This window comes from Bombus huntii, chromosome 3, assembly GCF_024542735.1.
Source record: "Bombus huntii isolate Logan2020A chromosome 3, iyBomHunt1.1, whole genome shotgun sequence".
Classification (NCBI taxonomy): Eukaryota; Metazoa; Arthropoda; class Insecta; order Hymenoptera; family Apidae; genus Bombus; species Bombus huntii.
The window spans coordinates 3,309,525-3,328,093 of NC_066240.1; the positions used below are offsets into that span (position 1 = coordinate 3,309,525).

Below are 18,569 nucleotides of genomic sequence, written 5' to 3' on the forward strand. Positions count from 1 at the left end.
ATATAGAACGAATAGATTGTACAAGAATAGGTTTGGATGAAAAGAAGCTAGGACGAAAAAAAAAAAAAAAAGAAAAACAGTCGTGAAAATAAATAAAACATAGAAAAGATCTTGAAATATGTATCCTGATCGATATCTTTGGAAATCAGACTACAGCAGCATACTTGAAATTATATACGAACGCATAAAATTGAAATCTGGAACAACTCAAAAGGGGGATAAATTTTCGGCCAACATTCACATTTACTCTTTTCTTTTTTCTCCTCTTTTATATATTAAGAATTTTTAATAATCAATATTGTCGGATATATATATAATATATATTATATATATAATATAATACATTATATTAATTGAGACAGTATGGACACAACGTATAATTGGCGCGGTAAGGTGACAAAGAAGCCTCTCCCTTGTCAGTGTCCCTTCGTCGGAGGGTTGCCAGCTCCGTTCGCGAGTCGAGGTCGTTTCACGCACCCCGGATCGCTCGTTTCTCCGTTTTCCTCTTTTTCCCCTTCTTTCTCTCGTTTCTCCTCCATCCTCTAAAAATGTCCTCGATATCGTGCATGGTTTCGAGTCCCGCCACGCTTATCACAACTTTGGTTTTTCTTAAGCATTAATATTCGATGATCGATCGTCTCTATGGAAAGAGGGCTGGTCAGTCGTACTTATCGTTTCCTCGGACGTTTCTTGCAGAAATGTAATCACAAGAAGTATAAATTGAAACAGAGATCTTCATTAATATACGCTGTTCGAAATGGTTTTCCGTGAATTCGTTTTCCTAACTATCTGAATTGGAAGGAAAATTGCGAGTTCGTTACAAGTAATAATGGATATGCCGATCGTTTTTTTATATCGACGCTAGATCTATGCTTTATTTTAATGTTAATGACCGATAGCCCAAATATACACGTAGAAATAAGTATAAGAAACGATTACCAATGTTTAAAATATCGAAACATATTATCGTTAATACGTATTTTTGTCTCAGTGAAACTCAAACGAAGCTGGGAATCCGGAGCTCTCTATTAAAAAAAAAAAAAAAAAATAATTAAAATCTCCTTAGCCACTCTTTGAATAGAGAAATCTAATTTAACGCGTCTGACTCTTCCACTTATCACTATCACCACCTTCGTCACAGCCCTCTCTCTCGCTCTGCCTTTCCCAAAGGCCAACCATCCTCGGTTTCTTCCTTTATTTAGTTACTTCATTTTTCATTTCATTCGTTTCATCTCTTAACGTTTCTCTGCTGTTTCGCCGTGCTCTCTGCCTCTCGCGTACTCCTTTCTGTCGCGTTTTTCTCTTGCCACCTCCTTCGCAGCGTATCGTTATACTATTTAGTCTAATCCCTGATATATAACATGAACCTCGTTCACAATCGTAAAAAAAGGATCGTGAGACGAAAATATACGCGAGCTTCCGACCACCGTCGTCGGTGATCGAACGTTCGCGTTCTCGGCTTCCTCTTTCTTCCCTTTCTTTTTCTTCCTCCCGTCGCGTCTTTCATGCTCTTTAGTCGCCTGCTCGCTTTTTTCGGGGATGCTCGGTTTGGAGCGTTAAGAGTCGCACACGAGTAAGCTAGGAGTTCTCAACAGTAGAAAAATGACGGTCGAGCCACTAGCAGAAATCGCTGTGTAGAATATTGTGCGTTTCGCGAAAGAAAGTTGTAAGTTACCGGTGGAATAAATGAAATATTCCAAATTCGTATATTATAAATTTATATTTGAATGTCTATCTTTAAAATCAGAAGAGACATAAAACTATGAAAATCGCGACCTCCTAACAGCGCCAAGCCTCGACGACCCCTGAGAGTTTCGATACTATCTTCGATAAACGAAATAAATCGCTCGCGTGTTTTCGCCTCGTTGCCTACTTTGTACAACCGATACTACACAATGTGTGCTATTCTCGTTTGCTTAATAAATATTCGATAAATATATCATTGTATTTCATCATTGTAATATATGTATATCATCGTATTGCCGTAATAATAGGTAGTAATAATCGCACTATGTTACTCATCGCTGTTTCTCGTCGTTTACAATTACCAGTGTGTCGTTAAGTACCGTTAAACTTTATATATATATTATTTATTATTATTATTATTATTAATATTATTGTTATCGTTATTTTCGTAGCTGAACTTACACTTCGCATGCTCGTGCGTTCTATATTCATCTATTGAATTCTCGCAACACACCCCCTAACCACACACCCCCAACAACGAAAAAAACAAGAAAAGAAGAATCAAAAACAATCTTTTCTTCTCGTCTCGTTAATCAGTGCTCGCTAAGTTAATCGTTCGTTAGCTACGCGTTTATATGTTTTATATATATATATATATATTATATATATATTATTATATATTATATATTATCAATATATATATCATAATATATAAATATATATAAATATATATATAATTTATCATACGTCTTCTGTCCCCCGCAAGCTTAAATTCTACGCAGACGATCTATCGTCTTTCCTTTGTCCTTTCCCCCCTTTTTTTAACTCCTTAACGCTTAATTGCCCGAAAAGTAACGACGTCTCGACTTTCGATGATTTTTTTCCCATTCGCACAGAGTTTCCTCGTCGAGATTTGCGGAGATTTCGACGGAAGAATCGCTGTTTTCGTTTGACCGATCCACCTTCGAGGTGAATTGCCACAGTGGGTGGCCCGGGATATTCAATCGATATTTCTTCATCCTCGAACCCGATTTTTTCCCTCGATCGAGACGCGCGACTATCAGTCGCGTAATTAAGCTTCCCTCCGCCTGTTTTGGGAGAAAAACATCCCTCGTCTATCGTTTTTCCTTCTAACCCCCTCCCCCCCCTGCCCCCAAATTCTACTAGAGAAATATTCTATCTTACGTAGAAAAAGTTCTCGTGCGCACTGTCGTGCCGGTGGGAACTTCCGGTTGCGGCTGAGGATCACTTCCGTCGAACCTTTCCTCGTTTATAGTCTATTTTTAATCTTCTTGTCGCGTCGTTGTTATTTTATAAATGGTATTCAGGGATAGCTGTTCAGGGGTAGCGACAACAGGGTCAAAAGTAAGAGTGAAGAGCGTAATCGAGTAAAGGTTTAATCACCGTGCGAACATTCCTTGGAGAAATAACGTGGAAAGGTTTGATAGGTTAATACTAGTTGGTATGGTCGAAAATTCATTACATAGAATGGAATTAAGTATCCGGGTGCGCGTCGTTGATCTCTAGGGTTGAAATTATTCTCTAGCATTCGAATAGCACATTAGACGATCGCCACTATTCAAATTATCACTCTCTTAATAAATTACTACGCTGCTAGTTAAATTACAAATTATCGCGAGATATGCAATTAAATAGTCTATCTACTAGCTACGATTAAGCGAAATATCGGATTTTTCACTTGTAACAAGGCAATTATTTCTAAGTTATCATTACGATCAACATTCGAATAATTCGTTCGTGTGAAAACATAACTGCTATCGTTCGATCCTCGTCGATATCACAACAATCGCTATAAAATACAAAACATCTAACTAACGTGTTATTTAGAATTAAGGGTAGTTTCTTTAAATTCTTTCTTTTTCCACACGTTCTTTTCTTTTCTTTTTTCTTTTGTATTCCGTGTTGGAATCGTGATCCCAGCCGCAATGAATTCCGATCGGCTGTCGTGCGGACGATTTTTTAATGCACTTTCGGTTCAAGGCAGCTCGAGACGCTATAGAAAATGTTTCTGTGGATGCCCCGAGAGAGATCGGCGCGACGCGAGCTCGACGTTCTTCAGACGTCGTCGTATTGAGCGGAAACGCGGTTGGCTGGACTCTCGAATCAACTAATCGCGAAATCAAGCGGTCACCAGGCGCTACGATGAAAGATTTCTCTTAATTTCCTCGCTTTATTATCCCTTCTTTTTTCCAATAAACAGATTTTTCGCATAAAGTTCATTATTATGTACTCGCGAAACTTCGAAAGTTGTAATTACAAGTGTGAGTTTAAGCGGTAAATTTTCCTTGCAATCTGAATTCAAGGATTTGAATTTTTGAATAAAAGTTTTATTTGAATTCGAGAGTTTCGATTTGCATTTGAATTTAACATTTTCATTAATTTTAGATATGGATCAAGAATAAATCTTCCGTCGTAAATTCTTTCTCGGAAGCCGATCTAACCACGACCTTTCACCCTATCGGGAAGACCTAATACTATTTCGTAATCGCTCTACCCTAATTGGCACTCTACTCTATTCGCATCCTTGAAATCGTACGTCGATAATCCTCGAATCACGTATTTTCCAAGTTTTATGCTTAAATATTCTTTTATAAAATTATTACATCCTATAATCACCCTTATTAGAATAAAAAGAATGTTACAACGTTAAAGTTAATGAAGAGGAACTTTCGGAACGTCCAACATCCAATTTTGTGATTTCTCCACCGTAGCAAATTATTACTTTTATATAAACAGCGATTAGTTTTATATGTCGATACGTGATTCCTGATCATCAATTTCGAAAAATCTCGTACAAACTCCAGCGAATTAAACTGAAAAAAGATCACCGTAAGAAGTCCATTTGCGGTAATATACGTATCCCGAACCACCCTGGTTTCGTTTTGTTATAGTTCCCCGTGAAATTTTTAATTTTTCTTTTTTTCTTATTATTAATCGGCGTCGAGTGCCCGCCCATCTTCCTTTAACAAAATAAGAACACGAAGTCTCGTTACAATCCCAATTGGCATTGACGAAAGTATTAAAATTCTTTATACAGCTATTACGATCCCTTCGACTACCTCGCGCGAACCACCCCCAAAGGAAGCTCTAGATCTTCTACTACGTCTACCCATCTATCCAGCGATTCAACTTTTTCCATATTTCTTTCAAACGTCTAAGAAATTGACAAATCCTTCTTTGGGGGAAAAAAAATTCGTGGAGGGTGGTTGGCGAAGGATTCGAACGGAGTGTGCGAAATTCTTGATCGATCGGATCTAGGATCGACGAATTCGGCTGTCTTTCTATCCCTGTGCGTGATGTAACAACTAAGAATGGCCAGGGTGTTCCACCCTCTTCTAAATCGTTCGTATTACGGTACAAGCATGGATTTACTTTCAAATAAAAATTTGCCACCAACGAAATCTTTTCGCTTGTTCGAGAAAACATCCGATTAAACCTTCAATTATGTAAGAAGGTGTAATTAGAAAGCCTTTGTATCCCTTTTAATACCAACGACTTAACGAACAATAATTATTTTCATCTAAAAACCAAGGATGATCCACCCTGAGCGTGCGTGTTTTACGTATCCTATTCGTCTCGCGTCGGATCAATATATATATATATATATTTTTTTTTTACATTAACGAATCATTCTCCCGTAGTAACCGTAGTCGTAAAGCGATTAGTAGTTTAGTTAGTGTGTGAATTAATAGTAGTCAGCAATAGCAGCGCCCCTCTTCTCCTATAACACACGGCGCGCCTTAATAGTCGAAATAGGCGGTGTAATAGTAACAGTTGTATGCGGTCGTCTTCCACCTTACGATTAATAGTTAATAATTAATAGTAGCGGTAACATAGTAGTAGTTTACCTTACAATAGCGTTGTTATTAATTAGTAATAGTAGTAGTAGTAGTAGTAGTAGTAGTAGTAGTAGTAGTAGTAGTGATAGTAGTAGTGTTAGCTGCAGCAGCAATAGTAGTAATAGTGGTAGTAGTAGTAGCGATAGTAGCAGTAACAGTAGTAGTGATAGTAGTAGTAGTAGTAATAGTGTTAGTGATAGTAGTAGTTGTAGCAGTAGCAGCAGCAGTAGTGATACTAGTAGTGTTAGTAGTAATAGCAATAGTAGCAACGGTAGTAATAGTAATAGTAGTAGTAGCTGCAGTAGTGGTAGTAATAGTAGTGCTAGTATTAGTAGCAGTAGCAGTAGTGACGGTAGTAGTGATAGTAGTAGTGATAGTAATAGTGTTAGTAGTAGTAGTAGTAGTAGTAATAATATTAGTGTTAGTAGTAATAGTAGTAGTAGTAACAGCAGTAGTAGCAGTAGTAGTTATAGTAATAGTAGTAGTAGTAGTAGTAGTAGTAGTAGTAGTAATAGTAGTAGCAGTATTAATAGTAGTAGTAACAGTAGTAGTAATAGTATTAGTGGTAGTGGTAGAGTAGTGGTGGTGCTGTGGTGGTAAGTGACTTTTCCTATTTTTCTGCTTATGGTGGTGGTGCTGATGGCGATGGTGGTATGGTGGTGGTGGTAATTGTTGTACAGTAGTAGTTATAATAATAGTAATAGTTTTTCTTCCCCTCGTAGTTATTAACAATATAGTTGCAGCGGTATTTATCGTCGCTTCGTAATATTATTAGTAGCGGTAAGAAGCAATTTTTATAGGAATAGTAGCATCGTATCGCTCCCGTTAATTTCTTTAACTCGAGTCTGTGTAAATGTTACGCTTCTTTTTTCATTTTTCTTTCTTCTAACGCTAGTTATCGATATTGCTAGTCTCAAGTTCTTTGTACTATCACTACGAACCGATTGACAGGGTGCCTTCATTCTTCCCATTTAATCGCGATATCGACTCGATCCTAAACCCTTTCTTTTTTCAATTTCAATGTTTGAGATCAAATGGGAATCTAAAGATGAATTTTTAACGTCTTACTCTAATAAATGAAATTCTACTGTATCTTCCACAAGTTAATAATAATACAGCGGAACAATCAAACCTCGAACAAGTCACTCGTAACAAAACCTCTGGATTCTAAAGCAGCGTTAGTCGCCTACGAATATTAATTTTTTAAAGACACATAAAAGCAGAGATAAGCGAGCAAATATAATAAAAATCAACGGTCAGGGGAGGAGATAGAATGAAAAAGTGAAGCATTGGCTTTGAACGATCGCCGTCTTATTTCTTGTGTAATTAACGCTAGGAACGGAACAAAACCGAACTAATATTTAAAAGCAACCGCTCGTGACAACTTTCGTCTCTTTGCTCTGTTTTCCTTTTTAGGGTCACAGTGACGAATGGGACGCAAGTTAATCGAGTTGCACGATCGTCGGATCCAGTCGTCGCTAATGGGCAAGAACGCCGCGCACCCTTTCAATCTTACTCGAAGAGAGAAAGAGAGAAAAAACAAAAGGGATTCTCGTGAAACTTTACACCAACCCAGGAAGAATCATCTCGAAAAACTACCTGGTCGCCTAGCGAATATATTAAACGCATTTCACGTAAGGAGTTTCTTGGGAATCGCTATCGCTAGGGATTATAAAGTGAACAAGTCGCCGCTCGTGCTTGCTTTTCAACCCTCACGCTGTCAGAATCAGAGTTTCTCCTCCTTCTTAATTCTTAAAATATTTTTGAAAATGATATTATACGCCTTTAAGAACTTGGAAAAAGATAGAGTGCATATCGTGGCTGACTTGGTTCTTGAAAGTTGGCAGCGAAAGAGTCAAGTTTCAAGAAAAAAAGAGAAAGAAAAAGAAAAACAGATTCGCTCCGCATCGTCGGACACCCTCATTTAACGTACAGTCGACGGAAAGCACTTTTGGACAATATACAATATTATAGTTTAGGACCTTCGTTGTCGTCGAGTTCGATGTTACATTATCTCGTTTATCATTGCGCGACGTTACACTAAATTCCTAAGTAGTATAATAACTATAGATCTCTCACTATCTCGAAACATCGTCTTCTCTTCTCCGAAATTCCTTTTTATAGTCTCGTTTTCTAGTCTTTTTTCTTCGACTTTCTCCTCTTCTTCCTCCTCTTCTTCCTCTTCGTTTTCTTCCGTTTCACTTGCATCTTCGTCCTCTTATTTACGCGCGCCGTTATATCGCTTAATCATCATCGATCGTGAAATAAATCGTACTCTCTTTTTACTTAGTTAACCGCTTAATTTATCAATAGTAATCAATATTAAATATTCACTTTATCTCTAACTAGCAGCCTCTGATGACTAGTCCGCGCAACTAGTCGTTCTCTCTATTTTTTCGTTTTCCTCTGTGTTTCTTTTTCACTAGTGTTAGCACTAGTCTGAGCATTAGGCGATTAATCAACGATACAATTATAAAGTTATCAATTATCGTTTCATCGTTATTATTAATGTTATAATTAATATTATTATCTGTGGTTCGTGGACCGGTTAGCTTCTATTCTCACCGATACTCGTCGATCGAACCCTCTCGACCTTCTCTCTATCTACTATCCTCTTCTTTTTTTCTTTTATACGTGTATTCGCTTAATTTTCTTTAGATTAATTTTAAAAATGTCCCTTTCTCGTTCATCGAAGAAGAAGTTTTTCTCATTATCTCGACTATATTTGCTCACGTGTTATCTAAACATGCATGTGTACGTGTGTATACGTATATACGTGTCTGTGTTCCTTCATAAATATTATAAAAAAATATAATAGAAAATTATAATTTCGTTATAATATTTATAAACTACGAAATTGGCACTAGAAAGTTCTTTTTTTTTCAATCTCTTCGTTTTCTCCTTGTCGTTAAACCCTTTTTCGAAGAGCACAACAGATTATATTTTTTTGTTCGTCTGTCGTATTTTGCTTTTTTCATTTTTTGTATTATCTCGTAGACGCAACTATTCTAACGTCTTCTATAATTTTAGAAAATACCACGAGCGTGTATGTACAAAAACACACGTTCCGGAAGGGTCTCGAAGCAGGAAGAATAGGAAACAGACAATCGTTATAAAATCGTGTGGAAAACGATACACTACTGCTATTTTCTTTTCTTTTCTTTCCTTTTCTGCAGTTCTTCTCTTGTCCTTTTTTCGTTTCGTTCTCTTCTTCTTATTTCCTTTCTTCGAGTTTAAATCGTCTATGAATTTTATTGGTCGACGGGACCGATCGACGACGATCGGGCGACGTTTCAATTAGGAGACGAAATGAGGGGTTCTTACTCACGTCCACCGAGTACGCTTAAGAGAAAGAGAGAAGGAAGGAGAAAGAGAAAGAGAAAGAGAAAGAGTTAGAAATTAACGGCGCGTCGAGAGAGGAGAACGACGCTTCCGGTGGCGCGGAAGTAATAATTGACCGAAACGCTAACCCCCCGAGGACGAAAAATGCCCTTCGTTCCTTGCAGGAAAATGAAATTTCTCACCGTAGACAATCTTTTTTTCCTTTCCTTCCGAAATACTATTATACAAAGCCGTAAGAACGAATAAACGCGCGAATTCATGTTTTAACAGAATCTACACTTTTCACAGCTACAGTTAACAATTGGAATTAACTTCCTAAGTAGGCTAAGTATTTTTCACTAGACTACGCATAGTCTATCGCTAATCAAATCTTTCAAAGAAAAATAACAAACAGAGGAGAAATAAAAGTTCTCAAGTTATAAAATTGAGAAAGAACGAAAGGCGCCGACGAGCCTCAGAGGGTGAAGAAGGGCCGAGTGGTCGCATAGCGAGGACCTAACCCCGGTGTTCACCCCCTCTCAACAGAGCAATGGCGGGGGAAGCCCGTTCGCCGGAAGCGCCCTCGAACGTTCCCTCGACGCGGCCCGCTTAAACTACGATCAGACTCTCAGGCACTCGATTCTCCGCAGGCTTAGGTCGCGAAGCTGAACACGACACGAGGAATCCTGGCGATTCCCCTCCGGCTCAGGGTAATTATCGTATGCGCCGGTATGTAACGACCCCGTGGAACATGCGAGCTTCTCGACGCTTTCCGCTCTAAGCCTCCAGTGTCACGGGGGAGATTTCGGTCTGCCGCTCTTGTCCTGCATCACTTGTTGCTGCTGCTGTTGCTGCGGTTGCTGTTGCTGCTGCGGTGGCGGTTGTTGTTGTTGAGGTTGCTGCTGAGGCTGTTGCTGAGCTTGCTGGGACTGTTGTTGGTGGTGGTGCGATGTCGGGTCCGTCGCCACGCCCAGATCTGTGCCCATCAAGTTACCAGCGCCGCTCTTGTCCACCACGCTGCTCGCATGCACCGGGTGGAAGTATCGGTCTGCAAGGTCACGTTTTTTGCGACGGTTTATTTGCAATTAGAGGCTAACTGAGATTTCGAAGGAAGAGACGACAACGATCAACCGGAGGTTCGAACTTGAATGTATTTCGATCGGAACATACAAAAGTTATATTCACCTTCGTCCATGGTGGAAGGCGGTTCGCTGGCAGTCCCGGTGATGATCGGAGCAATCATGTTGTAATCGTCCTCGAGATTAATGAACGGCGCGGTGTTCCAGCGAGGTGGCACGTTGGAGACCGATCTCTGGGTGGCCACCGGCCTTGTCACCGAAACTGGCGACGAAAATAAGGAGAGGTTCGTCGGGGAGATAACCCCTGACATCGAACTGATGGTAGGATACGTGAATATTTGCTGTCGACAGAAAGAAGAAACACGTTAAAGTAACATTGTTATTTCTTCGCGAAAATAAACTCACCTGTCCAGGTTGAGAGTGAAAGTGAGCAAAGGTGTATTCCCGGCTGGTGTGTGGCGCGGTGACGAGGATCCTCGCAGGGCTCTTTCTTCCGGCTGGGTCGACGGAGCTCTGGCAACCGGAACTGACCAGTCCGACCGCTGCCGCAGCAGCCATTTGCTCCTGATTGGATGCCAGTTCGGCTGGGTCCGTGGGCGAGGTGGACGAAGTGGGGGGCGAGTTCGAGTTCGTAGCCGTCAGCTCGCCCGTCGACCTTATAATGGCGACAGGCCTCGCCATCGGGGCCGGAGGTGGTGGCGGAAGCATCGAGCTCGGATAATACTGTGAGAACTTTTGTATGCCAGTGCGGGGTCCGGCTAGCTGCGCCTGGAAATACCACACACCCACCGATCAACGTCGTCGACCCGCGCGTGATCCATTCACCCCGTTTTCTGTGACTTCGCACTCCCGGTCTACCGGACTAAGAACTTTGCCTTTTTTTGTATCTTATTCGTCCTTTCGTTTTAACTGATCTCTTGAATTTTTATCTACCGATTCGTTCATTTAGTCATTTACCGTTTAGGGGTTTTGAATCGCGTTGAAACCCGCGTTTGCGAGATTCGTGGATTTTAAGATGGATCATATCGTGACTTTCGTCGATTTACCTAAAACGCATGTAGCTATTTCTTTGGATTCGTAACAATATCGAGAAGTACGTGCCAATAATGGTGCATCGCAAACGTGGGGTCGGACATTCCATTCGAAATTGCATTCCAAATTTCCACCAAACGATATCCCCATGTTTCTCCAATTAACCATTTCAATTTTTATCCACTCCGCCGATAAATCTAACAACAAATTGAATTCGAAAAATCCAGGGCGATTGGAACACGGATGACGTTCACGCAGGTCGGAGAAGAACCGCCCCGTTGTCCGTTTCGTCCTCTCGAAGGTAACGAACGGTGTTCCCTGGCTCGAGTCCACGACAACGGACAACGTGGCGGGTTGAAAAAGGATCCGGAAGCTACCTGGGGCAGTTGTTGAGTATTCTCGGCCTCCTGGCAGACGAACGTCACGAAATCCGACAGGGTGTCGTGACCGTTCTCGGGATACTTGACCACTCCCGTGGAGGCAGGGTGCTCCGGTTGGTAGTAGGCAAGTCCGGACATACTTTGACCGGAACCACCGGCCAGTCCTTCGTGCGGAGAGTGCAATCCTGAAACACAATTCACCACTGTCATGGTCCGACTGCGTGGCCAAGGCCACGGTGAAACCACCCCCTAAATTCGACTCGAGTTCCTTTCCTCGAATCGACTCCGTTTCTGCATCCCCTTCCACTTTTCATTTCTTCATTCTCGACCGAACGAATTACACTCCTCCTGTTTCGTTAATAAGATCTTCCGACGAAATTTGCGTTTTACTTTCTCTTTACTTTCACCTCTGCTTCTTCTTCGTTTTACTTGCTTCTCTCTATTTCGTACATAGCTTTCGCGTTATTGTTATCGCCGTTTAGAGAAAGAACTTTAATAGAAGCGAAAGACGTTGAATAATTTGGGCGATTAGGTAAAGCTGGTCTCCGGGCAATCACGTTGTTCACTCTGGTTTGGTAATGGTAATTGTTAATGCGGAGAATGTTAGTAAAGTTGGAGCCCGCCACGTGAGAGCTTAGCAGAAGAGGGAGCAAACAGAGGTAACGATTGCTGCTGCGAGTCTGTTAGGGGGTGGTTTTAGTGGTACTTCCGAGGGTAGGGGGTCGACCAACTATAACGATCGTGTTAAATATATATATATATATACACACACACACACGATATATGTATATATATACATACATATATATACACATATACATATATATATACATATATATACATATATATATGCACACATATATAAGGCACTCCAAGCGTGAGGCTGGCTGGCTGAAATGTACATGTATTTATATACCAGTGTACGCGTGCTCGCGCGCGTACACGTTCCTCTTGCAAATTCTTTGGTTTTATTTTTCATATATACGTATATCTTTCTACAATTCTATGATAAATTTTGTTTGTCGCCGAGCACGCGCGCACGCGTATATCATCAACACGGTTATATACATGTATGTATATAGAGAATATATAGGTATATGTAGAGAATATATATAGATATATAGTGCAACAACAAACATCAAACAGCAAGATAACAACGATTAAACAACACATCAAAAAAACATCAAGGTAACAACAACATCAACATCAATACAATGATATACATATATATGCGGTGATATATATGCATGTATGTATGTATATATATATATGTATATGGTAAACAACAACACCAACATCGCAACAACAATATAGAATACGACATAGAGAGAGATAGAGAGAGAGACAGAGAGAGATAAGTAGAGCAATAAACAAGTCAAGTCTCAATCAAGATTCGAAATTAATTGAACCAATCAATCAAGTCAATTAATTAAGTCAATTAATCAATCAATGAATTAATTAATCCATCCAGCATACGACATACCCAGAGCATTAGCCGTGTGACAGTGAGTGAGAAATAGAGATAATATAATGGTGTGCACGGTTCAACGTGAGTACAGTCTCGAGAACTTTACAAAATTGTCAAAAATCTTCTCAAAATTCATTTTTCCAGAATGTCCGGATCTTCTTACGTTTTGTCGTTATATCCCTCTCTGGTTCGTATTATCTTATCATCGTATCACGTATTATCATCGAGGGAGAGATTTGCATATTTTCCATCGCGAGCTTTTATTCCTGACTCGAGGCTGTACCCTTAAAAGTAGTAATACGTGAACAGGTGGGTGTAACAGGGTGGGCAGACAGACAGACAGACAGACACAGACGAACATACAAACAGACAGACAGTCAGACAGCGACAGCTAGCTTACCAGGTAGACCGGTACTACGCAGTTAGCGAGAAATGCCGTCCGTCTGTCTGTCTGTCTGTCCGTTTCCAAGCCCCGGATCTCATAATCATTCTGGTTCCAGTCGATGTTTCTCGACCGATTTTTTAGACGACTACGTTGGAATTACGCTTCGAAATACACGGGGACAGGGACTGGATCGGCTAAATATTGATCCTCGCTTTTTTATCTCCTTTTTTTTTTTTGTTCTTTTCACTCTGGTTTGATTGATCGGTAACAGACAGGTCAGTCAGACGGACAGGCAAACGGGGGCGTTAGAAAAATATACATATATAGATATTATACACATATGTTACTATACATACACAGGTGAACAGGAATATCGTAGAGTGTACTTATTTCCATATAGAGGCATATAAAAACACCAGTTTGGTTAGAGAATTATCGATTTGGTTAGTTTCGTGGGGGATGATGCATTGTGGGGATTGCGTTTTAGTTGTCGATGCGATACAGCGCGAAAGCGATACAATTTTTTTCCTAGATGAAACTAACGTTATGATATCGTCGAATCGTAGAAACATCATTAGAAATTATCTGTCAAAGTATGAACGATTCCATGTGGTTTTATTATTCTATATTTTATTACTCCATGTTTTATTCGAACGAGGAAGTAAACCGTTAGCCGAGATATAAATGTAACTTAATTGATTTCTGCAATTTTCAGAACTTAAATGGCTCGATAGTTTCTAAAAGAGATTCTATCGAGAATGCGCAAAGGATGGGAAAAGTTTAATTGTAAAGAGAATATATTACGATCTTTAGAGTGGCAGTAGAATGGGTTCGTGTTAAGTCAGACACGAGTACTTCTACACTTGTCTGGCATCGATCGTACGTATCCCTGTACGTAACATCAACGTTTCTTTTCTATTTGGAATTTATCTAGACCCTTCGAAGTAGAAAATCGTTCGCCTTTAAATCGTTTTCGACCATGGCTGTACCATATGGCTGAAAGCGCAAGCTTCGTCGATCGTCCGAACGACGCGACGCGTAAAAATAATCGAAATGAACAACTGAAATCGAAAAATCTATCTCTCACGCGGCCATCGAAACTACACAACAGACATTCAGCTGATTCAATTTCTTTGATACTTCCCCTTTTTCCATTCTTCTTTGAACAATGACGGTGTTGCAGCGAACGGTCAGAAATTGAATCATTAAACTAAACAGGCAGCCCTTCCACCTCGACGTCCAAAACGAAAGAGAACCGAACGAGTAAACAAAAGGAACGAAAGAAAGAAAAAATGAAAAAACGGTCAGCGCGCCTACCAACGACAGCATTGCGCGAACAATCGTGCACACAGCTGCAGGCGGCTATATAGAATGGCGCAACAATTATTACGAATACACATACATATATACATCCATTTTAATCGTAATAGTTATCAGCATGGCTGGTGATTATCATCGAAGAAATACACATACATACGTATCTATCTATAATAATTGTCGCACGCATATATGTATCTGTATATATAGTGACGAATAAAAGTATGTATTGGCACTAGATTCCCTTGGGAAATTGTATAGGTACGTACAGAGGATTTTGTAGGAAAATCTGATTTGTACCGATACTTTTGTTCATTACTGTATACATAGGTATATTTAAACAGTTATGTGAGATGCAACACCGAATGCTAACACACATATGTATATAACAATTCTCATAATGGGCTAACATAGAACATTCTTGCTTTTTCGGTTCCTCGTGACGCAGCGGTTTACCATATCGCAATCAGACGTCAGGTGGATTTCTCGGGGATCTCCCTGTGGTGGACAAACACGACCCTCGAATTAGTCCACTTTCTTCATTTTCCGCCCTTTCTCTTCCCTCTCTCTTTCCCGTCCCTCTCCATCCCTCTGTCGCTCGGTCGTTCGAGGGTGGAAAGGGATCGTTTCAATCCTTTTGCTCGACAATGCTTTGCAATCTTCTTTTACTATTTTGTTTTTAAATAATCATAGAGTGCTATTCTTTCTTGACGGCGAGTTCTTTGAGAGAGGAAAGCTTTTTTCTATTTCTAACGACAAAGTCCAGAGTATTTTCACGACATCTACGATTTCTAGCTAACGTCTGGACCCGGTTGAAACTTCGCTGATCGCAAAGTGGACAGGTGCCAGTGTTTCATCGTGGTTTAACAAGTCATGCAGTCGAAAGACTAGTTTCTCAGTCATATCCGGCATTCTTTAGTATTTTACGCTAGCTTTCGCAATTTAAAAAAAATCCAAGTCGTCGATCTTTACAATATAAATCATTCTAATTCTCCGAAATGTTTATCGAAGGATCGTTCATAAGTTTTAAAGGTTGGATATTCGAAAGTCTCGCGAAGATTAACAAGCATAAAACTTTCGATGTGAAGAAAAAAGGATCGTATTATAATTCCTTTCTAATCGTCAGTTTCATACGTGTCTTTCGTTACAACGAAACCTATCAATTGAAAAATTAAACGTTCGTGCATCTTGGAGGAGGAAAAATGGGATAGAAAAAGCACGCGAGAAAGAATACAGGGAAAGCGAGTAATGGAAACGACCAATAAATCGTACAGGGCTCGCGCACTGTACAGAACAAAGCTCGTGGACACTTGAACGACAATCGATTGTTCGACGTAATACCGCGGTGTTCTATGCAGGGAATGCAGTAAAAAAAACTCGCTCGTATCGCGCGTGAAACAAGCATTTTCCATGTGGACGGTCATCAAACCAACCAATAACCAACGATGGAGTCAACACGGTGCAACAACTACCATAACAACAGCGTCGAGAACTAGGGAACTCGTAAAACAACAACAAGAAAGGAAATTTCAAAGAAAAAAGAGGAAAACATGAAGAAATAGAAGAAACAGATGGGACAAACGAAACAAGGACGCGCCGTTTTAGCGTACTATCGATGGAAGAGATACATATACATATATTTTGCGAGCTTTTAAAATCTATCAGGTGTTCAAGTTTGATTATATTGCCATATAGGGGGATACAAGGAGTTTGAAACCACGTTCAGGACTATAAAATGTTAATTTGGAGGTGTTTCTTCCTCTGTAGCATAATGTTCGAAGAATTGTTTATAGTATATAATTTGGAAAGCACATTCTTGAAACACACAATTTGCTATTTTTCACAGAATTATGTACCAACAAAGTTTCGTATATTAATTGGCAAATAACTTTTACACTCGGAGATTTACTATGTTTCTACATTAAGATGTTTACAACTGTAAGTGCGGCTACATCGATTATGATGTCTCGACGACTCATAATGTCGCTGATCGTTTTAATATATAGCCTCGCTGTATTTTCTTCCATCCAATATACGCTGCGTTCGATCAACGAAAGGAACGGCGCTTAATTTCGATATTCGAATTTTCCTTCGTTTTCTTTTCTAATCAGAGGATAATGTATCATTTGTAAATCGAGCAGAAGGATAATAAATTGTTGAAAAGAGGTAGCATGGCCCGTTAGAAGCTGAAAAAAATTAAACACTGCACTTAGCGCGATTGGGCAATAGTTCTATTGAATTAAGGCGAACATAACGTATAAGAGAGGTGGTCTGAGGCAGAGAAGAACCGAACATCGTGGAGGAGATCGATAGCGAAGGCATTCGAGAGGTTTGCTCGACGACGGTGCATGCCGCGAGGAACGATTACTTCCTGCGTTTTTCTCTCCGTTTTCTCCTCGTCTTCGACGTGTCTCCCTTTATCTTTCCATTTCTTCTTTTTAGCTTTCCTTTCGCGTAATTTCCCTCTTCGTCCCTTTCTTTTCCGAAATCTACGATACTGCAGGATGTTAAATTTTACCACCACGCTCACACTTTTCTTCGTTGTTAGTACCTCAAAGATCTGTATAATCTTTTTCTAGAGACAACCATTTTCGAGAAAATTCATCGTTTCTAATTTCATGCAATGTCGCGAGATTTTCAAGTTACGTAATTGTACGCCTATGTTTTTAAAAATGTTCTAATCAAAAATCGCCAATCGATAATTATTTCTCTTTTTACTCAGAAGTGAAGGAACTTTGACGTTATAGGTGGTTAAAATCGTCGCAGTCCTCCAAACAGAACTCGAGGCGTTCCAACCGATCTTCAATTTGCAATAACTCGCCGACGAGGGTTCAGAGGAAGTGTGTGCCGGGCAAATTTGTCTCCTGCCGCATCGAAGACACCCTCGAAATCCAGCGTGTGTACGTATGTGTCCGTGTGCAGCGGATGGTCGACGAGAAAGTAGATGTGTGTGTGTGTGTGTGTATGCGCGCGCGCGCGTGTGTGTGTAATGCTTGCAGAGACACCAATATACACTGAGAAATATATATATAAAGATATACATATATAGTGGTGCTATGGAGGGTTGGTTCGGGGGTGGGAACGTGATTGTGCAATTTCGAGCTGCGTCGACGATTCGCGCCCTACCCTCGCGCCGAACGAATGCATATTCGGCCGGAAACTTTGAAGGAAGCTCGCCGATTTCGATGCCACCGGGATTCAGGAGCTCTTCAGTTGGATTGCTCGTTGATAACGTTAAGAATTTAGTCGTAGCGAAATCTTTTAGAACCTACGACGCGACTTATCGAATATCGGTGATTCGAAAATTCAATATTCGATATTCGAAGATTTCGAAATTTTAAATAGGAAGTTCGAAGGATTAACAGGACGAGGTATTGAACGTTCGAAGAATCGGTAACGCGAGATTTCCAACATTTAACGATTGAAACAATTCACCGGTGCTACGTAGATTTTGCATAATGTTCGAGAGAAACTCCAATTGGAATTAACTGACGCTTTAAACTCTTGAAATTCGTACGCGATTTTCTTCGATTCGAAGAAATCTCTTCCGAGACATCTCCGATCCGCGATGCGTTTATCGAGTCTCTAAACTGTGAGCTCTTCTTTCCGACGAAACTCTTGGAATTTTCGCGCGAGGTTCGATCGCAATTTACGAAGGACGCGGATCGTCGGGCGGGAGTTCGACGATACGTAATGTACAAAAGAGAAACAGAAGGATAGACGATAACAGAGCATCTACGGGGCTTAAGTGATGGTGTGAGTGCGTGAGTAGGTCTCGTAAAACGTTCCAACGTATTTGCGAGTGTCTCTGTGTACGAATGTGTGTATGTGTCTATATATGTGTGTACGCGTGTCCGATCGTGTACGTACAATATTCGTGATAAAGATAGAGAAATCAAAGAGAGAGAAAGGAAAAGAAGAGACACGACAGTAGAGTGTAAAAAGAAACAACCACTGGAAAGGAGAAATGACAAACGTGACAGCAATATAGAAAAATATTCGAGCGTATATATACGACATCGTGATGCATGTGCGTACATA

The 18,569-nt window shown here is 40.3% G+C and overlaps 2 protein-coding genes across 8 annotated transcripts in view; one reads left to right on the forward strand and one right to left on the reverse strand.

Annotated features, from left to right (window-relative positions):
• LOC126863568 (putative protein TPRXL) overlaps nt 1-6,229 on the forward strand; it is a 7,798-nt gene extending 1,569 nt beyond the window's left edge. The window contains exons 2-3 of the mRNA XM_050613834.1: nt 5,657-5,930; nt 6,122-6,229. Coding sequence (XP_050469791.1) covers nt 5,657-5,930; nt 6,122-6,229 — 382 coding nt within the window. The remainder of the gene's footprint in view (nt 1-5,656; nt 5,931-6,121) is intronic.
• A 385-nt stretch (nt 6,230-6,614) lies between these two features.
• Nucleotides 6,615-18,569, reverse strand: part of LOC126864099 (nuclear factor 1 X-type) — a 65,886-nt gene continuing 53,931 nt past the window's right edge. For 6 of the 7 annotated variants that reach the window (XM_050615052.1, XM_050615051.1, XM_050615047.1 and 3 more), the window contains 4 exons: nt 11,356-11,543; nt 10,352-10,714; nt 10,053-10,287; nt 6,615-9,915 (listed from right to left, as the gene is read on the reverse strand). In XM_050615052.1, coding sequence (XP_050471009.1) covers nt 9,659-9,915; nt 10,053-10,287; nt 10,352-10,714; nt 11,356-11,543 — 1,043 coding nt within the window. In that variant the 3' untranslated portion in view covers nt 6,615-9,658. The remainder of the gene's footprint in view (nt 9,916-10,052; nt 10,288-10,351; nt 10,715-11,355; nt 11,544-18,569) is intronic. The other variant, XM_050615048.1, reaches the window with a different exon arrangement.